Consider the following 27195-nt stretch of genomic DNA (forward strand, 5'->3'; position numbering starts at 1 on the left):
ACTGCCCATCGGAAGGGACACTCATCAAAGCTACTCAGCCTATGGAGCGGCTCAGCTTTGATTTCAAAGGGCCTCTACCATCAGCGACCCGTGATCCATATATGTTTACAGCAGTTGATGAGTACTCACGCTTTCCTTTTGCATTCCCATGCCCTAACATACACACCACGACTATGACCAAATGTCTTGAAACAATATTTAGCCTTTGTGGAATGCCCAACTTTATACACTCAGACAGAGGTACCTCATTTATGTCCCGGGAGCTCAAGGCATACCTTTCTCAAAAGGGTGTCGCAACAAGCAGGACAACACCCTACCATCCCACAGAGAATGCACAGGTCGAACATTACAATGGTATCATATGGAAGGCTATTCGTCTAACACTGAAGTCACACGATCTCGCAGATCAACACTGGGAATTGGTGCTTCCAGATGCACTACACTCATTTGGATCACTTTTGTCTACTTCAACTAATACAACACCCACATGAGCGTTTTTTGGATTTCAACGACACTCAACTCACGGTAGTTCACTACCATCGTGGCTTATGTCCCCTGGACCAGTGCTGCTTCGACGTTTTGTCCGATCTAGCAAGAATGAACCTCTAGTAGACCAGGTTGAGCTTGTAGGGGTATCGAGATATTAATGTCGTCTAGCACTCAGGATGGAAGGAAACTCTAATGTAGTTTTCTTGTATAATATATAAGTTATATGATAGACAGTCTGGTGCTGGAGGTGCCGTGTGGTGGGGCTGCTCAGTAGAAGACGTTCGGTGAGTAGCGTGTTGAAGGAGGTAGATGTGCAGGAGCTTCGTTAGAGAAGATGTTGCCTGTTGCTGGCCTCCTGGTTGAATGAAATGTTAACAGCGTGGAGCTTGCTGGAGGAGATGTTGCTTGTTCAGGAAAATGGGCAGAATGAGAGTTGGTTGGTGAGGAAGCTCAGAGAAGGACATGCTCGCTGGCGGGAGCGAGGACCGCCAGGCAGGCGGAGGAGAGGCGAGGGTCGCCAGGCAGCGGCAGAGGAGGAGGTGTTGCTTGTTCAAGAAGATTGGTCAGACTGAATCTCAAGGGAGAGACAGAGCTTATATACACCCAGCAGCAGCCGCCAGTCCTCTATGAGTCATGTTGGGAAAACCCGAGAAGTAGCCGGTGACTAGTTCCGTTGCTAAGATAAGGTAACATCTGGGGACAGCTCTCGCTTGGTTGCTAGGGGAGGCGGCACATTGGAATGCGGATACGCTTGGTGGTGGGCTCCTATGCAGTTGTAGGGGAGAATTCCACTACAAGCTCGTTGATGTAAATCCAACATATGCTAGCATTAGGTATCCAGATGGACGCAAATCTATAGTATCTGTCTGTGATTTGGCCCCGTGTCCAACGATTCTGACAACTCCTGTGAAGCAGCATGATGTCGAATCTGATCACAAGAATCAGCCCTCTCGAGTCCATGACAATGGGACGAGATTGATGGATTCCCCTACTACACCTACCGGTAGTATTCAAGGTCGTGACTTAGCGTGTGAAATACTCAGTGAAGATGTTCCCGGTGACACCCAGGTCTACTCGAGTACCAAAGCCTCCCAATCATTATGGCTGGGATTAAGATCATGTACACGTATTTGAGTTAACTGCTGTGTTTACATACTATTAGTGTACATATTCCAGGAGAGAAGAATGTGATATTTTTAAAATATCATTATGGAAAATACTGTAATATTATTATGTTCATTGTTGTTTCCTCTTTGAATTTTTACATTTGCTTTTGTGTTATTTCAGATATGTAGTGAAATGAGTCAAGTAAAGCTTGGATGTAGCAACCAGGTGTTTTATTTACAAGTGGTCATTTTTAAAAAAAATTCTGGGGGGTTTACAGCACCCCGAGACCTCCAGCTAGGTGGGTTCACTTTGCTAGCCATGTTCTTGGAATCCCTGATGATATTCCTGGATCTGCCCCGGAAATTCATTTTGAAATCACCTTGAAAAACACAAGTTCATTCCTGACTCTTAACAAGAATTTATTGAATGACATTCATTTGTGTCTAACAAATTTATTATAAAGCTTTTCAAAGATATACTGTGGGGTACGGGATATTTAGTTCACACTCAGGAAGGGATGGAGAAAGGAAACTCACAATGTGCTCTCTGTTTTGGATGTACAATGCACCTTGGTGCTGGGAAGGCAGCATGGTTACAAGCGTTGAGTAGAGAGAGCTGGTTGGTGAGGGTGCTCAGAGGAGAACCAGCTTGTGGGTCGCCATGGTTGCCGGCGGGAGCGAGGACCGCCAGGCAGGAGCGGAGGAGAAGGAGGTGTTGCTTGCTGGTGGCTGTAGGTAGAAAGAGGTAGGTCACCACGAGGTCAGGTCTTATATAGCGGGGGTAGGCGTGGCTTAATAGTTGACCTCAGTCGTGTAAGGCGGCGTTGGTTGACCTAGACACGAGGTGCGGCTGGATTCGTGGGTCGGCTCGTCAGCGACAAAGGGCGTTTGTAGGGGAGGAATCCACTACAATACCTTACCTGAGTGTAGGACAAGAGCCCTCTTGGACTAACCTAACCTATTAGAACGTAAGAATGCAATAGCCAACCTAACCTATTTTGCACTTTAACTGAGGGGCTTTTGTCCGGATCCCACCTTACCTTGAGCAAAGCCTTTGACAGGGTCCTGTAGTGGACGTCTCCCCTACAACTGCCTACAACTGCGTAGCCGCAGCCACCAGCTGCTACCACCTTCCCTAGCAACCAAACTAGCGTGCCTTCCACCAGATGCCGCAGTATCTTAGCAACGGAACCAAAGACCAGCGACTTTCTCGGGTTTTCCCAACATGACTCATAGATGACTCACGGCTGCTGGGTATATAAGCTCTGTCTCTCCATTGAGATTCATTCTGGCCCCTCTTCCTGAACAAGCAACACCTCCTCCTCCGCCGCTGCCTGGCGGTCCTCGCTCCCGCCAGCGAGCATGGCGACCCACCAGCTGTCCTTCTCTGAGCTTCCTCACCAACCAACTCTCATTCTGGCCCATCTTCCTGAACACGCAACACCTCCTCCAGCAAGCTCCTCGCTGTCCAGCTTTCATTCAACCAGGAGGCCAGCAACAGGCAACATCTTCTCTAACGAAGCTCCTGCACATCTACCTCCTTCAACACGCTACTCACCGAACATCTCTACTGAGCAGCTCCTCACCACACGGCACCTCCAGCACCAGACTGTCTATCATATAACTTATATTATACAAGAAAACCACCTTAGAGTTTCCATCCATCCTGAGTGCTAGACAACATTATACCACGAAACCCTACAAATGGTGACTCCCGGAGATTAGCACTCACACAGGATGGAGGAGACACTGATCACGCTCCCAGTCTTCAAGCAGCATAGAAGAATGGCTTATCCACACAGAAGCAGCTCTGTTACTCTAAGCAGACACCAGCTCCTCTTCCTGCCCCAAGCACCACATCCTGACGACCCCAGCACACCCGTCCTGCCTCAGACGCCGACCCCGGCCCAGCAGTAACCCCTGCCGCCCCTGACGCGGCCTCTGTTCCTGAGTGCGGACCCACACACCCCTCTTTTCTCCCTCAGGTACTCCCTGCTAATGTCCTGCACCCTGCTGCTGTCGTGGACCCAGCTGCTGTCACGAGCCCTAATCCGCTTCTGCTGACGCAGCCCCTGCTCCTGACCCAGGCCCACACACACCCCAGCAGGCGCATCTGACGACCCTGTACCTGTCGTGAGGGAAGCACAACATTCATCGCCTCCACACACACCCTCTTTTCTCCCTCAGGTACTCCCTGCTAATGTCCTGCAACCCTGCTGCTGTCGTGGACCCAGCTGCTGTCACGAGCCCTAATCCGCTTCTGCTGACGCAGCCCCTGCTCCTGACCCAGGCCCACACACACCCCAGCAGGCGCATCTGACGACCCTGTACCTGTCGTGAGGGAAGCACAACATTCATCGCCTCCACACACCCTTTTCCTACCTCTCTCTTCCCATAGATAGTGTGTATATTGACAGTTGTATTCAGCGACCGGCTCATTCACGCCATCGCCGTTGTCTCACATGAGGCATGCACCGCCCGGTCTGCCTCACATGTGCTAAGCAACTCTACAGACAACAAGTCTCCTACACCGCCTGGAGGGAAGGGGGAGTATTGTAGTGGACGTCTCCCCTACAACTGCCTACAACTGCGTAGCCGCAGCCATCAGCTGCTACCACCTTCCCTAGCAACCAAACTAGCGTGCCTTCCACCAGATGCCGCAGTATCTTAGCAACGGAACCAAAGACCAGCGACTTTCTCGGGTTTTCCCAACATGACTCATAGATGACTCACGGCTGCTGGGTATATAAGCTCTGTCTCTCCATTGAGATTCATTCTGGCCCCTCTTCCTGAACAAGCAACACCTCCTCCTTCGCCGCTGCCTGGCGGTCCTCGCTCCCGCCAGCAAGCATGGCGACCCACCAGCTGTCCTTCTCTGAGCTTCCTCACCAACCAACTCTCATTCTGGCCCATCTTCCTGAACACGCAACACCTCCTCCAGCAAGCTCCTCGCCGTCCAGCTTTCATTCAACCAGGAGGACAGCAACAGGCAACATCTTCTCTAACGAAGCTCCTGCACATCTACCTTCTTCAACACGCTACTCACCGAACGTCTCTACTGAGCAGCTCCTCACCACACGGCACCTCCAGCACCAGACTGTCTATCATATAACTTATATTATATAAGAAAACCACCTTAGAGTTTCCATCCATCCTAAGTGCTAGACAACATAATATCCCGTAACCCTACAGTCCCTTACATTAAGTTAATAAGGAAAGTAGAAGCACAGGGCATGGGGGGTAATGGTTAACTGACAAGAAACTGAGGGTCAGCATCAACATACAAAATTAGGGATAGTATACCCCAAGGCTCAGAACGATAAAAATAGTTATCATATACTGTACATGGCTACAGTACCGTGTATACCTGTATTATACAGGGAACTGTGCCGCGTTTTTAAACTTTCGAACATTGTCTTCATTCCACCGCTCCTTGCGGCTAACAGGTCGATAAATGGGGGAAGAGCCGATGAGGATAAAGTAGAGTAACTGTTCTCTTTGTCAATGATGCCAAACAAGTACAAAAGGAAGTTAAGAAACGTTGAAATAATTAAGACTGTGTATAATGGCAGTGCTCGTTGGTACAGTTGATACAAGAGAATGTGGACGGTGTTTATGTTTTCAGAATGAACTTAACTCCATGTTTAATGATATAATAGATACTGTATATATCTTTTGCAGCTTTCTACTTTATGCTGGTGTTATTTTAAGTAGGTTTCATTTTCTATGGAAAGCGTATTCACTGATTATTTTGTAGAAAACTTGTTTTTAAGCACCCTTTGTTAGTTCACTAACATAATCTTTACTAATGGTACTCGGTTTCTCCATTTCTTATGGAATTTGGTTGATGTGAGATGACGTGTATTTCACACTTATATTTTCATTAGAAATATCGGTTTCCTTAAATTTATAACATTCTGGGGCCCTGAAAAACTGTCTCCGTCTGTATAATGTATTCTTCTCTCTTTAATCATCCGATGCTACCGATTATTATTATTCCAGGACCCTATCATGTCAAATAGATTATAAGCCACGGCAGGATAAAAAATCAAGAGGACAATAAGTGGCCTTAGTAACACGTGACTTAACTAATCAATATAGAAGCTGCCAACCATACTCTCCTGCCAGACACACGAACAATGCTACATCTCATATAGTTTCAATGAAACTTAAAGTGCTTAAAAAATTCTTGTTCAATGGGAAAGTAAATACTTTAATTTATGGTTTTAATTAACATGCTGAGAAATGTGTAGTACTGAACGTATTAGGGGGTTTTCCCTCAAAGGCGTGAGTGGTAAAATGTCGTACTGTCATTGGGTTGTCCGTAGACTTAACTAGTGCAGTCTCGACATGTTTTGGTTACACATCACCAGGACAGAGTAACTTTAATCCTGCCAGAAAGTGCTCATGCTAGCATGTTTTATAACGTCACGTGCCATGTACCCACGGCCTGTATTACTACCAGTACACGGAGTGTGAATTATACCTAAATCATCTACTTATTCTACAATACTCGAAAAATAATTGTGTACCGGTATTTTGATTGCATTTATTGTTTGAGCAAGAATTAAGTAGAAATACCAAAATGGGAGATAATTTTGGTTACACGTACCGCACGCCAAGAGCAAGCTTTGTATTCAAAATGCGACAGATATTGTCCCATGTCACTGATGTGTTTAGTGAATTTAGTCGGTTTATTGCTCCAGCTTATCACCATGACAGATGTGAAAGGTAAGCAAAAAGTATATAAGCTGAATATTAATAAGTTACTGTATCGTCAAATAAAAATATGCAACTTTTATATAGAATTAATTCCTCGGTGATTAAGAAAATGTTTATGGCTGTGGAATATTACTATGACTCACCACGCTTATTTAGAATAAAATGGAGTAGAGTCCAATTATATTGCTTATTTGTTATATATAATAAATCTGTAAGGAGGTAGTGACATACATAGACCAATTTATCAATAGATTTCCGTTGAGCCTCATATTATTGATTTTTAGCGCCAAAATCAAGCACAGAACTAAAGTAGGTTGATAGTTTTATCTCCAGAATCTTAAATATATAATAATAATATTCGGGGAACATAAAATGTCCTAAAGATGAGGAAATTGATTAATCAATCACTGGTAAATTTTATTGATTTTTGCCGGTGAGAGCATTTGCCAGTACAAAGTACTGAATGTTCATCTAATTACGAAAAATTACAATTAAATAATAACATTAAAATACTAGTAGAGATGGAAAATATATCATATGGATTTATATAAAGGTTTAGCAGAGAGACTGGAGGTTCTCGCTTGAATCTGTTTACAACAGATCAGCTGTTGTGTTGTGAGGCGGACGGGGGTGATGAGCCTGACACACAAGCCCGGGCATATCTTAAATATTGTGAACCATCAGCATGACCCCACGAGTGTGTCGCAAGGAGGACAGGAGTTACATAAATGGCTTCTTAAGAGAATTTGGATTGTAAATATTATCATAGCTTTTCCCCTTGAAATGATAAACAAAGTAAAGTCCCAGACTGTTGGTACTGTAGCTGAATGGCTGTATCTTATGTTAATGTGAACTGTTAGAATGTCATTGTAGCATAAGTTCAGAGTTGACGTACCTTAGTTTGTGAATGAATGTCAATTTATGGATGCATTGGAGGTAAACACCTTAAGCCCATTAAATACAAGACTACTCAAATTTGTTAATTTGGTAGTTATGCATGGTAATTATAGTTCAATTCGATTCAGAATCCTCAGGGTTCCTCTATACAGTACAGTACTGGACGCTTAAGTCCTCTTGTGGAATATGTCAGCTTTGAAGTCTTACAATATCTCTGATCTTTTCCAATGTTTTTTCAATCTGTTTTTGAAAGTACAGCATATACTGTACAGGTATATGCTTCTACCTGAGACAACTTCCTCGATCAAACATCCAAACTTCCCCTGCCCTCTTATCATTCATAATGAAAGTGGATCCTATAGGTATGACTGTCCATTAGAGGCAGTGTGTATACTTAGCCTTCGGTACACAAGGAGACAGCATGCCCGGTAACTACTGCTCTTGACTGCATTCACTTTCCCAAGTTGTAAACTTTGGTATCTATTTACAGCTGGGTGAACTGGGAGCACCCGGGAATCGAACCACTGACTATTGGAACAGGAGGCGAGCGCTTTATCCACTCGACCATAACTAAGAACCCATTGTATATGACGATTTTAATTTGGCAATATATATATATATATATATTGCCAAATTAAAATTGTCATATACAATGGGACTGTCATTGATCATTACTCATATTTTGTTCCAATAATGTAAGAATCTGTTGCTTAACCCTTAAAGCCCGGGTGACGTTCCTCTACATCCACCATAGTGACCCCGGTTGACCTTCCTCCATGTCCTTAATTTTTGCAGCTTAATTTGAATGTCCAGGCAGGATGAAGTACTTTGTATATGATCTGTATTTACTTGGCAATTCAACTTGCATGTAATCTTTGTCTCAAGTCTAGTGGTCCAGTTACCCACTAGCTATCATGACAGATGCATGTCCTTCAACTTCTCATGACCTGCCTCACTCCTCCACACTCTCAACAGTACAGTAGTACTTTTCATCAAGAAATGCTTGATTTGAGTGGCATTGATATAGTATCAGGTGATGAAGACAGTGGTGGGGAGGAAACAGACCTAGATGATGTCGAGTTTGTTGAGGTAGCCAGCGGTGAGGACATTGATACTGACAATGGTGCTCACTCACCCCTCCCCACCTCCTCAGCAAGATCGTGGTCATGGGCGCCGTGGTGGCCGTGGATGTTGGGGACCATATGCACACCAGCTACAACAGTATGCTTGGATTGATTGCACTAATTTTACGCCTGAAATACCAGTTTTTGACCGTTGATTTATTTTAATTTTTATTTATTTTTTTTGCTGAAATATACATGCATGGGGGGTCTGGCAGGTCTTTTTTGAGATGCTTAATGGTTCTAGTGGCTCTAAACTACCAATTTTGTAATCATGTTATACAGCAGACCCTCAACATATGCAGTAGGTCCCAAAATTACCATGAAATTGCAGATCGGGAGATATTGCTATGGTAATTCAATAAGAAATAATGGGTACGGGACTGCAGCCCCCCAAACAAAAAAAATACACCCTAAAAAATCCTTTAGAACACTACTTTTTGTTAATTCAACATTAATTTCATCACTTCAGAACACTTTTTAATGAATTAAATACAATAAAACTCCTTAAGTCTGCAAAACTGTTTCCTGGACTGCACTTGTTCAGACCCAAGGTAAGTGATAGGGCAAAAGAACTTTGGTTGTCTGTGAGTGGACTGTGTTGATGGTGGCCAGTGCTGTTGTAACCCCAGTCTTTCTCTTCACCATTTTCTTCTCACCATCCCACTCCTATTCACTGTCTTCTGACCCATCCCTCTTGCTTCAATTTTTTTATTCTCACGTAGGAAGTAAGGTTTTACAGGTACACTCGCTACACAAAATACTGTACGGGTATCTCAAGGTGTGGTCTGATGGATGTCAAAATGAACATTGTGCCTCCTGTTATCTCAGCAGGGCTGTTAAAATCCTTCATCCTTTGTATCATTCTGTCTACCCAAAAATTTTGCTTACCTGTATACTTTTTGTAGTAAGTGTACATCTAGGTATACTTACTGTAAGTAGTCTTACAAGTACACCTAAGTATACTTGAGTAGTGGTACACGTACACCTAGGTATAATTAGGTAAAGTAAGGTCTTGCAGGTACAGTCCCCAAAAAAGCACCGTTAATTTTTCAGTCTTTACAATTTGAAGTATTGGACTAAATGCTTTGATATGTTCACCAGTGCATCATCATATGTTCGTATGCTTGTTCCCCAAATTTTGGCAGTATTCATAACATATATTTACTGTACAGTACTGCACTGTAGATATATGGTTAATTTAATGCGGTAACATTAAGACAAATGATGGTTGTGTCTTATAATAGTTATGTGGTATTGTACAGTGTGAGTATAATATTCTCCTTCAACAGATCAGTCCAGATGCGGCTCTACACAATGCACAAGAGAGAATTTGTTATGGTGTTCATTGTGTTCTTTGCTACACTTGGCTTAGCACTCTTTATTGGGTTGGCAGGTAAGGCCAGTTATTATCTCCTTGTTTTCACTACCCCCATTTTTTTTTTTTTTTTTTTTTTTACTGTACCATACCTGTATGAGATAATATTTGAATTTATCATCATGCATACTGTAGCAGTTTAGGGATTTCTGCTAATCACTGGTCAAAGCTGAGTTCACCAGTAAGTTTTTTTAAGATAATACAGTAGTACAGCTTATGAATCAAGTGTTTGTTAATATTTCGGTAAATCCAAAATACTTTAATAGAATTGATTGATAGTCCAAATTTTCATGAATAACCTAGAGATATATATTTTTTTAATATATTTTATCAAAACATGGAATTTGTAGGTCCACCCATCACAGCCACTGCAGAACAGAGGGCTTCACAACTAACACCAGCAATCAACCAAACCCAGCTAACCTCAGGGCCCTTCCTTATGAAGTCTCCACCTCTCTCTACCTATGCCCAGCAGCTCTGGCTAATAGCAAAAATCATTATTGATATAAAAGATGGTAAGATATTCTTTAGTAGCATAGTTTTATGGGAGTTCAATATTAATAGTTATATCAGTTTGAAAATGTTGCTAAGATAAAGCCCAAGGTAAGTCATATCTTAACCCTTTGTTTAACCTTAAAGTTATTTTTTTAGTTTATTTTACTTGTACTGTACGTATCTCCTTCTAGGTTACAACTACCAGTACAGTGAGTTCTGCTATAACGCGTGTTTTGACAACGCGAATTGGCTCTAACGCGATTTATGAATAGAGGAACGATATTTGTAAAACGCGAACTCTTGTTTGCTGTAACGCGATTTTTGCTTACTATTTCTCCAATTTTGTGGTATTAACTGTGAATATGGTAAATAAGAATGTCTCCAAGAAGCGTTCTGGTGATCGCATTCCCGGTGATGATCGTAAAAGAAAGGCTATAACACTTGAAGAGAAGCTCGATGTTATCAACCTCAAAATCACCCTTCTCCCCCATCAAGTTATATTGATATTTTTTCAAGGTAAAGTGTTACATTTACTGTATGATTTCATTATTAGATATGAATGTAACATTTATTTAGACTGTGCAATCCTTTGTGTTAGGCTAACTACTAAATTTTTTTTGATTTCGAGTAGTAATCTGCACTTAACCCTATTTTCTCCATAAGCCCTGTTATTTCTATTACGCGAATTTCTATAACACCATGTTTTACAAGAACATAACTATCTCGTTATAGCAGAACTGACTGTATGTACAGTATGTAATTTAATATTACCACCTGTGCCGTACTTGTAGGATCTGGTCACATACTATCAGGCATATCATGCCTGTAAATGCAACAAACATGATAAATCTTTATATAAGCACTTTTGAGTTTGTTTTCTTTTATTATCAAGCCATCCTGTCCACTCCACAGAACAATCATTCCGGAAAGAGTTTCACCTTAGTGTATCCATTGAAGGTCTCACCAGAGAACACAAGATTGAGATTGCCCTTGCTTCTGAACATCCCCATAACAGGTAAAGCAGACTGCTGTGTGCCAGTGAGATAGTTTTGTTTTATGTCAATACATTATGGTACAGTACTGCTTTTATCAGAATTTCCTTTGCAACAAGTGTAGCTTTTACAACTTATGTAAATTGAATATATTGTCTCTTGTTTTGTTATGAATTGAGAACCCTGGCATAATATTTAAATGGAAAGTTAGTTTCATGTTTACTCTTTACTCACAACATGAATATATCACCTAAACAACCCTCGTGTGCAGGAGTCGAACCCTAGAGTGTGACCAGAGAGAGTGTGGGGAAGTGACGGTGATGCACTTGGGCTACCTCCGCTACACCCACTATGTCATCACCATTAATTTCTATGGCCTTGGGGATATTCAGCAGTGGTACAGCGTCCAGGATGTTGTCTTCTATGTGAGTCAGATACTGTTGAGTGGCAATGTTATGTTGTTTCATAAAAAAAAACTTTTAGTTGATTTATTGTGTGTTCTATACATCTTGATTTTTATACAGTATTTAAGTTTGGATAATAAAGACACAGTTCCCAAAATCAATGTCATCATGGGAGATGGTGGTGTTAGGAGTATAAGAGTGTGTCAGTGTAGGTTGTGTTGTGTTGTTAGTGGTATAAGGTTGTGACATGTGTCAGTGTAGGTGGTGTTGTGTTGTTAGTGATATAAGGTTGTGATATGTGTGTCAATGTAGGTGGTGTTGTATTAGTGGTTAAGGTTGTAATGTGTGTGTCAGTGTGGGAGGTGGTGGTGTTAGGAGTACTGTATATAAGGTTGTGTATCAGGTCACATTGCCTCCCTCCCTATACTATTCTCCTCCTGTGAAGGAAGAGGAAACACTCTTCAACTATTACATAGTTGGTGGAAAATCTTTGGAATTATTGTATGTATAAATTTTATCTCCATTAAAGTATTGTACTGTAATCATACATTTTCTAATGTGTATGTTTCTTCAGTTTAAGACGTACAATCCCACATTCACCAAGTTGGAGATCTGGTTCCGGTTCATCTTCCTGCTGATCACATTTGCCGTGGCTGTAAGTAACTCGGTGACCTATCAGTTTTGTTTTATTATTAAATGTTGGGTTTATTTGAATATATATATATATATACAGTGGGGTATGCTATAACGAATCTAATTGGTTCTAGAACCTTGTTCGTTATAGCATTCGTTCTTTATAGGATTAATCCGTTCCAGGCCCCCAAATACAACCACTTAACACTGAAAAATATAATATAAAATTGTAAAAATTGTAAAAAAGTGCATAAATATGCATCTAAACCCCTGAAATAAAGAATATCATTAATGCTTGTAATAAAAAAACAATAAATTAGTAAAAAAAAAAAATTTTTTTAAATAATGTTCGTTGTAGGAGTTTCGTTCGTTATAGCATTCTCAATTTTATAGGTAAAACCGTTCGTTATAGGAATATTCGTAGTAGGATCCGTTCGTTATAGCATACCCCACTGTATATATATATATATATATATACACACCTAGACCCCGACTTACGACGGGGTTAGGGACCCAAATCCAGGTCGTAAGTCCGACATGGTCGTAAGTATATATATATATATATAAAAAAATAAAAATAAAAAATTAATAAAAAATCTACAATGAAATACAGTACAGTAAAAGTAATGAATAATGATGAATGGATACAGTACAGTGAAAGTAATAAATAATAAGGAATGGATACAGTGTGACTGAGCACTTAACCTTTAATGTAGTCAGCTGAATGCACATGGGGCCCCCATAATTTTCTAATTATACATGGAGACTACATTAACTGGAAACGTTTCGGTATAGAAAATGCGTGTGTCATTTAAATTTTTTTTTTTTTTTTTTTTTTTTTTTTTTTTTTTTTTTTTTTTTTTTTATCTGAGGCGGTCGTAAGTCCCGACGGTCGTAAGTCCACGTAGTCGTAAGTCGGGGTCTAGGTGTATATATATATATATATATATATATATATATATATATATATATATATATATATATATATATATATATATATATATATATATTAGTTGTACCTCACTTAATCACAAGTCAATAGAACCCAGAGGTCCCGTGTTATGAACTGCTAAGTGAACAACAGAACATATGGGATTAATTCCAATAGAAACCGCCCGACCCCAAACTCCACTTTTGGAAGGCAATATACCTATGTTCTAGTAAAAATAACATCTTAATTTTATGATGGTACATGCACACAATTAATACTTAAGAGAAATAGAGAAATACAGTCGCCAAGTTAATGTCCATTCAAATAATGGACTCCACTCCCTCCCCCTCTTCTCACACTACACTGCCGGTTTCTTCCCTCTCTGAGAAATTTTTGGGGAAAACCACTAAATTTTAATAAATAATACCTCAAACTAAAGTTAGGATAATACAATTGACATTGCTGGATTCCTTGTAAGACCAGGAATATTTTGAATATAAATGTCATATATTTTGCACAAAAGATAACATAGTTACCTAGAGAAAAATTTTTTATCTAAAATTTGTATGTTTAATGCAAAATATATGATGTTTATATTCAAAATGATCACCAAATTATAAGAATTCCAGCAATGTAAATTATATTCTGACCGGGTAATTTGTATGAATTTTATGAGCTAAAACAAATATCTTCAGTTAATAAAAAAAAAAATAATCTTCAGGACACTATCTGTCAATCAAAGTACCCCACCTTGCCTCCCCCCCTCTTCCAACCGCGCGGTCAGTCCCAACCCTCCCCCCCACCCCCCACCAATCCTCCCTTCAAGAGTTTTTAACATTTAGTATTAAATAATACCTCAGATTAAAGTTAGGATAATATAATTGACATTGCTGGATTCCTTGTAAGACCAGGAATATTTTGAATATAAATGTCATATATTTTGCACAAAAGATAACATAGTTACTCTGAGAAAAATTTTTATCTAAAATTTGTATGTCTAATGCAAAATATATGATGTTTATATTCAAAATGATCATCAAATTATAAGAATTCCAGCAATGTAAATTATATTCAGACCGGGTAATTTGTATGAATTTTATGAGCTAAAACAAATATCTTCAGTTAATAAAAAAAAAAAAATATTCTTCACGGGGTAACAGATGGTCGGTCGGTCCCTCCCTCCCCCGAACCCCCCACCAACCGTCCCAAGGAGATGTGTGGGAAAACCAGAATACTTAACTTTTTTGTAATAAATAATACCTCAAACTAAAGTTAGGATAATATAATTGACATTGCTGGATTCCTTGTAAGACCAGGAATATTTTGAATATAAATGTCATATATTTTGCACAAAAGATAACATAGTTACTCTGAGAAAAATTTTTATCTAAAATTTGTATGTCTAATGCAAAATATATGATGTTTATATTCAAAATGATCACCAAATTATAAGAATTCCAGCAATGTAAATTATATTCTGACCGGGCAATTTGTATGAATTTTATGAGCTAAAACAGGCAGTCAGGCAGGGTGGCGGGTGGGGCAAATCTAAAAATAGCGTCTCGAGCCGGACACTCACCGCGTATATGTGGAAAAAATCCGTGTTAAGTGAAAGTTCAGCTCTGGCGAGGCACCGCGTATATGATAAAACGCGTTAAGTGAAACCGCGTTAGGCGGGGTAATACTGTATATATATACTGTATATTCTCTCCTCGACTATCGACAGCCCGGACGTACAACGGCCATGGTCGTACGTATATAATATTTTTCACATTACATATTTTCGAGTCCCAACGTTAGTGATTGAACTGTGCACTGACAAAATTTTTGTTTGTAATTCCCTTTAAAATGGCTGGTAAGCGTAAAAGTGAGAGTTCTCGTGGTGCTGAGAAGAAAAAGAGACACCGATTTTATAATTTCTATGAAGTATTACTTTCGCCTTTTCGACTTGCGACCAATTCACTTACGACCTGGTCGTGGAGGGGGGGGGGTGATAATAATAATAATAATAATAATTAACGGTTTATTGTGAAAATTCTGCAGCCCGAAGGCTGAAAATATATATTGGACATAAATGACTTATTACATACATTGGTGGTTTAACAAAAGCTTTCATTAGAGAAAGGTAAAGGATCATACAGATTAATGTTTACAGTGGAGGTCACGTAGATCAGGTACGCTGATGTGTTGAATAGCAGACACGTAGTTTAGTAACTCCCTCACAGATGGTGTTATGAGGGGCCTGATGTGGTGTAGTAATTCCCTCACAGATGGTGTTATGAGGGGCATCATGTGGTGTAGTAATTCCCTCACAGATGGTGTTATGAGGAACCTCACATGATGCTGTAGCAACTCATTCACTGCGTGGTGTCGTAGCATCATGGGGACACCATGTGGTCGGGTGTCACAGGACCTCACTCACTTAAGTGTGGTCCCAGGCCTCCCTATCTTGGATGGATTAACACAGGGGTTTTCAAACTATGGGTCCCGACCCTTCAGTGGGTCGCGAAATAAATAAATTGGGTCGCAAAATAAAAATGGGTCGCGAAAATAAATAAGAAAAAATAAATAAAATGGGTCGCGAAAATATATAAGAAAATAAAAATAAATGCACCATAATTTAGGCTTGGTTATTGTAATGTACACTCCACAGTCTAGGAAGCGACTGCAAGGAGAGCATTTCCTGATTCTTTCTTTACCTCTCATGTCAGTGTTTGTTTTTGATTTACTCATTTCATATCATTACACTGAGGTTTAATGGGTCGCAATTCAAATTGTTGTTCTGGCTGTGGGTCGCAGTAAAAAAAGTTTGAAAAACACTGGATTAACACATAGCTGGTGTTATTGAGTCTCAGGAGCAGTTATCACTGGGTACCTGGGACCTCACTGTGTGAAGGTTAGCTTGGGTACGACTCAGCTGTTACTGCTGAGTTGCTTTTCACTGACTTGAGCACTGTTCACCACTATTCAACACTGGTTCCATTCCTTTCCTAAATGAAATAGTAACTTCTGGTGAGAACTTGTTGATATTCTGGTGGGGAGGAGGGGTTCAGGGGAGGGTGTTGGTATGGGCCAGGTACATCTTTACCCTTCGGTGTGTGTTTGTGTACGTGCGTGCATGCGAGCGTGCATGCGAGAGAGAGAGGATGGGTTCAAAATATTGTGCATGACCTATCAACTTTTTAAGAGGGAAAGAAATGATAGTAGCAACAGGTGAAATGCTAAATGTTGGCTACTTGTATTTGCTTATAAGAGGTTAAGCACCGCTTAAATTAGATCATTACTGTACATATGATGAGAATTTGTAAAATGACACTTAACTTCTTGCAGCAACTTTAATGTTTGTTAATTTTGGCAGTGCTGGTTGGCCCACAGTCTGCGGAAGTATGCAGTGTATGATTGGTCCATCGAACAGAAATGGATGTCTCTGCTTCTTCCACTTCTTTTGTTATATAACGGTTAGTAACATCTTCATGAAAAGTGAAGAGTTTGAATGAGTGACTCTCAGATGATGAGGTGGGGAAGTAGATGGGTTGTACCTGATGTACTACAGGGAAAAACACATTATGAATTAAAAAGAGGCAACAAAAATACACAACAAATTGATATAGACAACAAAAACACGCCACAAATTAAATGAGGCAACAAAAACACAAGAGGGATTAAGAGGAGCATCCGGTTGAAGCACAAAATTCGTTAATAATTGATTAATCAAAAGCAATTTCCTGTCAGCAATTAGGGACACCAGATACATTGTTACTCTACCCCTGAGTTGGTTCTACCTAATTCCTGATATCTGATTTTTTTCCATATTTTCTTATCAATTTTCAAAATCATACTTCTCTATAATTTCTTGCTAAATTACGTTGAAATTCATGTGGAATATATAGGTAATTTACTCTTCTTGAACGTGACAAATAGATATTTTTCATTATCCCTTTCGTATTGGGTGCATTTTTTTTCTTAACTTAACATTTTTCCTTCAAATATTTATAAAGATAAATCAGTAAATAATAAATCAAGTCAAATATAAAGAAAATCTATATCTAACGCCATGCACAATATATTATTCGACTACTTGGTTTTTGTTTTATTTAGAATCGACCCATAAATGGCTGAGCCTTAAGGTTTTGAAGGTTAGAAAAACTCGTTCTGAGATACATGTCAATGAAGGTGGCATGAGAGCAACTCACGATCGTACCTCACTCTCGCATGTTTGATGGGTCACTGACTCTCGTGAGGATCATGACAGTCTTCTGTGTGGTTAGCTTGCTGAGAAAGGTGCCAGATACTGATTTTTACCAAGTGATTGGTATTACTTTACACCTAAATATTATATTATAAATACTTTTCTACAGCTTTTCCTATGTAAACAGAAGGGCCCTCTAAGTGAAGGGGGGGTAGAGCAATTATGCATAGCTACATAAATATTACAAATTACACAATAAAAATACATCAACATATAGCCATAGACAACAGCTTTCCTCAGGAATTTTTCTGAATATTTTCGTAATTTTCCAATTTTCATCGTATTTTCAGCCGGACGCTCCCCTTAAAATAGGCAAAAAAAATGAAGAGATTAATTAATAAGCTGCATTTTTTATAACTCAATAACCCTTAACTGGTGGCTAAGGATTCCTTGCTCCCCCATATGCACAAAAATAGAATGCAAGAAACATAAAACTTCCATAGATGATGGCTGCCGTCCTTGCAGCTAACTCCCACTGATGATGGTCGCTGTTTGAAGGTTAAAAGAATATGAACGAATTTGTATTATGTAGGAAGGTGTTGAAAATTTTAGTTTACAAAAGGTTATATATCTTGCTGGAGTAATTTTGGTCATACTTGTTGTAGTGAATGAAATGATAACATATATCCATGGATCTTAGCAAAATTGATAAAGTAGTGATGTTACCTGTATAATCTTATGTCAAGAATGAAAATTTTCACTCATATCACAGACTGAAAGGAAGGCTTTCTCTCCAAACAAGCATACCATTCCTTACCGATCTTTGGTACATTAAAAAATAAAATGTACTGTATTTGGAAAAGAAAACAGGTATGATTTAGATACCCCAACTTGTTGTAATGTCTTTACTGAATTGCCATAAAAAATTAATGTACTGTTTCCAGACCCAGTGTTTCCAATGACCTTCCTGATGGAGTCATGGGTGCCAGCACTTGTGGACACAATGTTCCAAGCCTCTTTCTTGTGTGCCCTTCTGCTCTTTTGGCTCTGTGTTTACCATGGTCTAAGACAGGTGAGTTATTCCTTTCTTTAATTCATATAAGAAGCTCACAAATAGCTCAGTTGTCCTCTTTTATACTGTGTATAAGAAACCCACAAACAGGTAAATTATTCTTGTGTTTACTGTGTATTACATTTTCACAAATAGGTAAGTTTTCCTTATGTTTACTGTATATAGCAGGTCCTTAGATAGGGGAATAGTTCTTATTCTCCTGTGTTTACAGCACTTGCATATACAAAAACACAGTGGGTAATAAATTCCTAAAATGGAAAAATGGTACTTATAGAACCAGATTCAATATATAAGTACAATAATATGATTGCTCAACACATTTATCAAATGAAAAATTATTGCAATGGAACTACCAGGTATGTAAAATTCATGTGTATCCTCATAGTATGTTACAAGATATGGTAGCTATAGCGCATTTTTTCCCAGCTGAGAAAAGATGCCCCACCCCCTCCTCAAGAGTTACAGCTGAGTGGCTGTTGCAAACCTGTCCGATTTTGTCCTGAAGTAATGATGTATTTCTAAATGAGTTTATTAATAATCGTTTGGATGACCGTTTCTGATGAGAAAGATATTTATCTAAATTATATAAAGATACATACATTTATTATTTCAAACATGGGCACGTAGGAAGTTTATGAGAAATCTTATACATGAATTAACTGTTAAACTCTGGTAGCAAATTGATGCTTTCGGAGGATGCATTTGATATATACTTATTTTTACCCACAATAAGACATACTAAGACAAATTACGTATCAGTAATACTACAATATGTAAAAACAACATTTTAAAAGATCAGAATCACATTGAAATATTACACGACCGTCGGCAGAGGTGGGAAATATGACTGAGAACAACTTCATATTTTCCTGCCTCTGCTGACGGCTGTTCACTGGAGTGACCAAGTCTGTCGCACTCATCCACCAATTTTCAGGGGCCGTGTAATATTTCAATGTGATTCTGATCCTTTAAAATGTTATTTTCCATAATGTAGTTTTACTGATATGTAATTTGTCTTAGTATGACTTATTGTGGGTAAAAATAAGTATACAGTATATTAAATGCATCCTCCAAAAACGTGAATTTGTTAAGAGATTTCTGATAAACTTCCTACGTGCTCCTGTTTGAAATAATGAATGTAAGTATCTTTATATAATTTAGCTAAATATCTTCCTCGCCAGGAACGGTCATCCCAACGATTATGAATAAACTCATTTAGAAATACATCATTACTTCCGAACGAAATCGGACAGGTTTGCAATAGCCAATCAGTTGTAACTCTTGAGGAGGGGGCGGGGCATCTTTTCTCAGCTGAGAAAAAACGCGCTATAAGACACCATGCTATTAGGTGGAAAATGGCCATAAAATGGTGACGGTGGGAAGGATGATGTGAGGAAGTCAGTCAAGAAGTTCTAGATATTGTAACACATGGACAGGTACTGATAAATGTTTTGTAGAGATTTTAGTCACCTACACAGGGAGTGTACCACCACCACACAGTCCTGGGTGTTAGTTTACAATAGGTTTAAATTGTATTACAAGGGTGTTTACTTTGTTTATTAACCCAAGTTCCCTTTTATCTAAAGAGACCAACTGTCACTTTTGCCACACAATCTCCAAATGTGTGGATCAGGTTATCTTGCAAATACCAGTAATAGGTAACTTATATTCCCTGTCATGGAATTTCAGGAGAGTTGCATTTCAGAAATTCACATTGTTTATTCTGCCTCAAAATCTGCTAATCGTAAAGTGCTTTATGGCTTATTGTATGATCATTTATGTTCTTGGTTAAGTACCCTGTACATTGAAATCCTTCAGGGGATCTGAAGGCAAGCTACCAGGCACTGGGTTGTTCAACAGTAGCAGTTTCTGTAGATAACTTCTAGTGACTTGTCTTATTTCCCACAAGTCTGTCTTTTCTTTCTTCATCACAGTGGCATTTTCTACAGGGATTTGTCCCAAGGCATTATCATCTCAGTCAATGAATTCCCTCTTGAGGGATTTTGGGCCATTTATTGTTGCTTTCATTGAGTTACAAGAAGTGAATGTGAGAACCCCCAAGGTTGGATTACTATTACCACTAATTAATGAGGAAGATTGATCTTTAAAATTGATACAGTACTTTGTTAACCACAACTGTGAACATTTTAAGAATTTCCAAATTTTCATTTTAGGGAAAGCCTTTACCAATTCAAGGTACTTCTTCATTTTTAACCTTTACCTTTTCAGTCCCATCAAACTTTTTCTTAAAGTATCCACTCTTGTACTTCAGTAGTCCCTATAATAAGATTTTCCATAAATTTTTACAACAATTCTCAGACCAACTTCCTATTCATTCACCATTTCTCAATTATGTGACTCTTTTTTCCTCTTTCAGAATGAGCGTTCGTTTTTGTCCTTTTACTTGCCAAAGCTGTGTATTGTTGGATTGTTGTGGCTGACAGCAGTTATAATGGCAGGATTACAGAAATACAATGAACTTCAAGATCCTCTGTACTCTGCTGCTATAGAAACTAATCACTTTCAGGTGAGGTTTTTCAGGAAGATTATACAGTAGTTGAGATGAGAATTTAAGGGCAGGGCAAGAGGGTGAAGACTGTACTCCTGATATTAAACCATTCAATATTTGACTATATTGAACAACAAAATTACCCATTTCTCTTTTCTTTTTTTTTCTCAGAAATTCAAGATATTTTTCTTCATAATTGGGTCATTTTATGTGCTGTATCTGGCATATCTGATCATCACAGCCTACAGTGAACTAAGAGCTATGCCATATTTTGGTAAGTTTCTTCTTATTTTTATGTCATATATGGTACTGTACAGTCTTGGACAACTACTGTATTAGACTCAGTTATCCACATTGCAAATATAAGTTATCCAGTATTTACCCATCCTAACACTGTCCACATTTTGTCTAATAATTGCAACCCGAAATAGACTACCCACAGCTTAAACCATTATATGTGTAAGAAATTAAGTAGTGGTTGTCTTTACCAATCAAGTTAGTAACATCAACTCAACCAATCCACAAAGAGTGATGATATACTGTACTGTAGGATTCATATCATTTACAAGTCCCTCTCAAGAATTGTGGATCTTTGGGAATCACTCTTTTACATTTATGAATTATGTAGACTTGGTAAAGAAACTACCGTTACAATTCCTGTTTGAAACAAACTGACACTACAAATGTAGTGTTTCAAAAAGGCCCCTGAGGCACTCCTTGCATTGGTAGCCCTGTGCCACAAGTGCTCGAAACAAATGATCGGCACTCTGAAACGAAACCCAGTATACAGTACTGTACTAGACTTTCCGTAATTATCAACCGTATGGCATTACGTCGGTGGGCCGGGTTCCATTATTGACGGCATGTGAAACTGTGGAGCTATTCAGACGTTTCGGAACAGCTTGGTATATTTTCCAATACGAATAAAGAATGACATAATGTGGCATTGACCCAAAGTGAAGTAGCAATACAAATACAGATTCAAAAGTCGGTTGCAAAATAATCTTATACCTTTACTATATCCACTAATTCTGCCAAACATGTAATGCATTCCTCCATGGCAACTCATTCACTTCCATGGTTACTGTAGTCCACGGTGTGTGGAACATTTAATATAACATACAGTTTAACTTATCTAGATATACAGGGGCCCCCCAACTTTGCAGATATTTATTTTGCAGTCCTCTATTAGTCACGGATGACACCCTGGATTTCTGTGGGTACAGTAAGTCCTTGCTTAACTTCGGGGTTACGTTCCTGAAAATGCGACGTTTTACGAAACAACGTTAAGCGGATCAATTTTCCCCATAAGAAATAGATAAAATATGGGAGTTACGTTCCTAAGCCTCCCTTTGCTCCATGAAATACATTACATATACAGAAAATCATTGCCATTTCTATAGAAAATAGTGCATGCATATTCAACTCCTAAGTTTGTATTGGTACTCACCGATGGGCGGAGGTGGTAGAGTGAGTGTGTGGTGGGTAGTGAAGCGGAGGAGGCGGATGGCGGGAGCGAAGGAGGAGGGTGGCGAGACACTGAGACTCTGCGGCTGCCTCCTCCTCCTCCTGCTCTGACTGGGTCTCCTCCGCCGCTGTTTGCTCCTCCTCCGTTTATGTTTGTCCTCCTCTGTTGTTGTTTGCTCCTCCTCGGCTGCTGTGTGCTCCTCCTCGGCTGCTGTGTGCTCCTCCTCAGCTGCTGTGTGCTCCTCCTCAGCTGCCGGGTGTTGTGAAGCTGCTGCTTCTGCTGTCCCACGACGAAAAAATTAATCCAGTGTTGATTGCTTGGTGCTACTATTCTTCTCCTTATAGATCTCAGTGTAACAACCAAGACCGTCATCAATGCTGAGTTGAATCTTTGAGCTCCGTTTTCTGTTTGGGTCGTCATCCATAAGGATTTGCATTCCTTGCAGGATCATGTTGAATGCTTCTGCCATCCTCTTGGAAGTTAACGTTCGTTGAGGTTCCACTTCGTCGTCTTCAACGGGACTGTGTTCTGTTAACAGTTGCAGATCTTCGTTGGTGAGTTCTTTTGTATGGGATGCCAGGACTTCCTCAATATCCTCTGATTCCAGCTCATCAAAGCCTGCCTGTCTAGCCAAGCTGAGGATATCCCTATTAACTGCTGGGACTATGTCCGTGAATCCCGTAAAACTGTTGTCGCACTCAAGACACAATTTACACCACACACCATTCAGACAACTTTCTGAAACCTCTTCCTATGCCTTGCCAATTGCATGAAGAATGTTGAAGCCCCGCCAATATTCTCTGGTCGTATGTTTATTTTCTCTGTCTGTAGCCTTGAGCAGCTGGGCCATGGTACGGTGTAAATAATATGCCTTGAATACGTCGATGACGCCTTGGTCCGTAAGCTGCATCAGTGCTGTCATGTTGGGAGGCAGGAATACAACTTTTACACTGTCATGCAAGTCGTCGAGATTGGGAGGATGAGCTGGAGCATTGTCAACGATCAGAAGAATTTTGAAGTCAAGGTTCTCCTTGGCACAGTATTCCTTCATTGTAGGGATGGCGTACACGTTTAACCACTGGCTAAATATTGCGCTGGTTATCCTTGCCTTTTTATTTGCCTTGTATATCACAGGAAGGTGATCCTTAGAGTAACCTTTCAGGGCCCGTGGGTTGGCAGCGAGAGAAATCAACATTGGCTTCAGCTTGAAGTCACCGGTAGCGTTCGGGCTAAGCAGCAGTGTCAAGCGGTCTTTTGCTGCTTTAAAACCTGGTGCTCTTTTCTCCTCCTTGGAGATATAGGTCCTCTCAGGCATCCTCTTCCAAAAGATACCAGTCTCATCCACATTGAAGACTTGCTTCGATGAGTAGCCTCCTTCCTGGATAATCTGTTTGAATTCAGGCGGGAATGTTTCGGCAGCAACCATATCTGAACTAGCAGCTTCACCAGTCATCTTTATGTTGTGGAAGTTATAACCACACTTAAATCGTTGAAACCAGCCTCGGCTGGCCGTAAAGGTCTTTTCCTTCGATCCTTCACCCTCTGTTTCCTTCATGTCGTCAAACAAGGATATGCTGGATAACCATAAGGCTCAAGAGTGCATTGCGTTGACTCTGATCCTCCATCCACATAGCCAGCATCTTTTCCACCTTTTCTGTCAAAGTGCTTCTAGTACGAGTTGTTTTAGTTGCACTGAGAGTAGTACCACTTCCAGCACTAACCTTAATCTTGTCAGCGTTGGTCCGGATAGTACGCACCGTTGTGGGGGTTAGACCAAGCACAGCGGCTATGTCCACAGCACGTTCCCCTTTTCAAATTGGGTTAGTACATCCATTTTCATGGCCTGGGTAATGGTCTCACATTGCTTCTTCACTACACTAGCATCAGTAGCACTTGTTGGGCGCTTGGAAGCCATTTCAAATGGTTAGGGTACAGTTTTAGAGCAAAAGCACTTAAGCACACACGAATGATGCGAAGTCGTGATAGAGACTGGCTTGGCGTCGCTTAGGGACGCTGTGACGTTCCGCGAGTAAGGGTAGCGCGGCGAGCCGAGAGGGCGATGCGCCGTAAAATGTAGTCTGAGATGACGCAAACGACGTAGTACTGAGTCACCGGGATGTTAAGCGAATTTTTGGTCTCTAATGTTTAGTGACGTAGTACCGAAACAACGTTAAGAGAGGACTTACTGTAGTTTTAAAGTTGCTTTATTACTTTATTAATAAAGCATGGACTTGAGGGTAGACTGTCACATTTTTAATAAATTTATTTCTGATTATTTGTGAGAGTATTTTCCCATTATTATTTATGTGTGTGTGTGTGTGTGTCTGTCTACACACACACACACACACACATACAATACAGGTAAAAGAAATAATTGTCCTAAGGGCAAACACATAAAGGGAATATACATTTCTTTGTACACAAGTAAAAATGCCCCCTCCCCCCCCTCCCCCCCTGCTCCTTAAATGTTATTTGTGGATTTGGCTATTCGCGGCCATTTTGAGAATATAACCCGCGACTTTGGGGGGGGCTCCTGTACTGACATTCTCCAATCATATTGTAACAAAGTAATTCAATATTTTCAATGAAATAGCCAATTTCGGCCTACCAAATATAGTACGAAATGTCTCGCATTCAGGCCTACCAACCCTCACAAGACAATGGGAATTCAGTTGGAAAATCATCGGATCCCACCTGTATGATATTTTTTTACTGAGTGTACATCTCAAGAAATATATATTGTAATTTTAGAATTATCTTTCTTTCAGGAATTATGAAATTTTTATCTAAGTACTGTACATGAAGACATGGACAAATTGTACCCAAGAGTGTGCCATCCAACTGACCTTATCAAATCCTATCTTACTGTTTGTAGTCAGTTCACCATCTAGCTGTGACCTGAGCTTTCCCATTGTACCTAATTTTTGGAGCTGTGTATGTGTAAATTTTTTTGTAGCCTAAATTTTGCAGTGAAAGGTAAATTAATTTTGAAAAAAATTAATGTTAGTGAATTTTTGTGAGGTTAGTAAAGTTACTGTATGTTTAAGTGTTACCTTGGGTGCCTTACTGTTGTATTTTTAGGGGAAAAAGTATCTGGTGATGTGGTAGGATGTGCCACTTCCCTTTGAGGTTTCCAGAAGGTGGTAGAACACTATAACTTCTCCCAGACAAGTGCTTTCTATGAACAGTGTTTAACAACAAGGATACTAAAATGATAGTATATAGAGGATTTATCAGTAGAACAGGATCATCATCTTCACTTGTGTACATGTTGAGGAATGCACTGGCTTTAGCTACTCTTGTCAGCTGTGATGTCAAGCCATTTACTGTACCATATATACTCGTGTATAAACCGATCTCATATGCAGCCACTCCTCGACTTACAACGGGGTTAGGGACCCAATTCCAGGTCGTAAATCGAATTGGTCGTAAGTTGAAAATGCGAAGATAATACTGTACATAGAAAATCTAAAATGGGTGTCTCTTTTTCTTCTCAGCACCACAAAACTCTCACTTTTAAGCATGCCAGCCATTTTAAAGGGAATTAAAAACGAAAATTTTGTCAGTACACAGCGCAATCACTAACGTCAGGACTCGAAAATACGTAATTTGAAAAAATTTTGGTACAACTGGGGCGGTCGTGTGTTCGGGTGGTCGTAAGTCGAGTAGGTTGTAAGTCGAGGAGTGGCTGTATACTGTAGTTTGACCTCCGATTTAAAAAAAAATTAGATTTTCATATTCAGTATCTCCAGTATAATTTGACCTTGGCTTTTGAGAAATACCTGGACTAGGTATGATTCTAGACATAATTTGTAGCAAGACACTAGATTCACACCAACACATATTGGCTGTGACCACCACCACAACAGTTAACACTATGAACAGTGTTACCAACTCTGAGACTGAATTCTCTTTTGTTACAATTCCTATGAGGAATAAGATAAAATAATATATACCAGTACATTTTTATCATGCGAGGAATAAATAAAATAAAAAAGTACTACAGTATACGTAGTACTGTATATATTTTGCCATTCGGCTGCTGGACGAAGAAATTTGTCAATTGTTTCACTACACATAGGAGGCAGCTCAGAACATCTGTGATCCCTGCTCAGCATGTACTTTAACACATGAAGGAAGTTTACAGGTATTCCGTTTTATGCTTTTGACCTTATGATAATTTGTTTTTATTATATTTTTCGAGGCACATTCTGTATGTAAGATTATATGTGGATTCAGCATACAGTAGTAAAGCATGAAGAAAGTTACATACTGTATACTACCTGTATATACCTGAAATTACGAGTTGAAAAATAAGTATTGCACCTCACAGCTCAGCCTGGTAGTGAGAGGGCTAAAGGGGTGTGGCTGCAATGACGAGCCTCACTTGGCAACAGTACCTCCAGTAATGTTAACAGATGTAAATGAAAAAAAAATTATCTGTAAGTCTTCATTTTTTATCAGGTATTTGTAGATTTAAAGTAACATATATATAGTGAATAAGTTTCTGTTCTTCATGGAGCAACATAAAGAATGAATCTATGGCTATGGTAGGCAATCCTATCATAAAGGAGCTTACTGGTCAGGTTAGCTTACCGCTAGCATGTACCGGGTAGCTATCGTTCATCGTAAATGACCCACAGAAATGCATGAATTTTAACCCTCCAAAAATAGTATGCGAATATAGTTTGGCCCTCTACTTTTTGCATTAAAATTTTATCATAAAAATCCGAACCTGTACCTATTTTATGTGGAGGCAATGGAGCATTTAGGAAAATATGGTTAATTT

The 27195-nt window shown here is 39.7% G+C and overlaps 1 protein-coding gene across 3 annotated transcripts in view; it reads left to right on the forward strand.

Moving 5' to 3' along the window:
* The first annotated feature begins 5905 nt into the window (after positions 1–5905).
* Positions 5906–27195, forward strand: part of LOC121860754 (transmembrane protein 181-like) — a 28400-nt gene continuing 7110 nt past the window's right edge. The window contains exons 1-11 of one of the 3 annotated variants that reach the window (XM_042358099.1): positions 6758–7070; positions 8368–8435; positions 9628–9731; positions 10064–10228; positions 11121–11223; positions 11472–11625; positions 12179–12259; positions 16527–16626; positions 18302–18429; positions 20807–20956; positions 21110–21212. In XM_042358099.1, coding sequence (XP_042214033.1) covers positions 6951–7070; positions 8368–8435; positions 9628–9731; positions 10064–10228; positions 11121–11223; positions 11472–11625; positions 12179–12259; positions 16527–16626; positions 18302–18429; positions 20807–20956; positions 21110–21212 — 1276 coding nt within the window. In that variant the 5' untranslated portion in view covers positions 6758–6950. Of the gene's footprint in view, positions 6327–6757; positions 7071–8367; positions 8436–9627; positions 9732–10063; positions 10229–11120; positions 11224–11471; positions 11626–12178; positions 12260–16526; positions 16627–18301; positions 18430–20806; positions 20957–21109; positions 21213–27195 lie in introns of those variants that run through there. The other 2 variants (XM_042358100.1, XM_042358101.1) reach the window with 2 other exon arrangements.

This window comes from Homarus americanus, unplaced genomic scaffold (genome assembly GCF_018991925.1).
Source record: "Homarus americanus isolate GMGI-L3 unplaced genomic scaffold, GMGI_Hamer_2.0 scaffold23617, whole genome shotgun sequence".
NCBI classification, from domain to species: Eukaryota; Metazoa; Arthropoda; class Malacostraca; order Decapoda; family Nephropidae; genus Homarus; species Homarus americanus.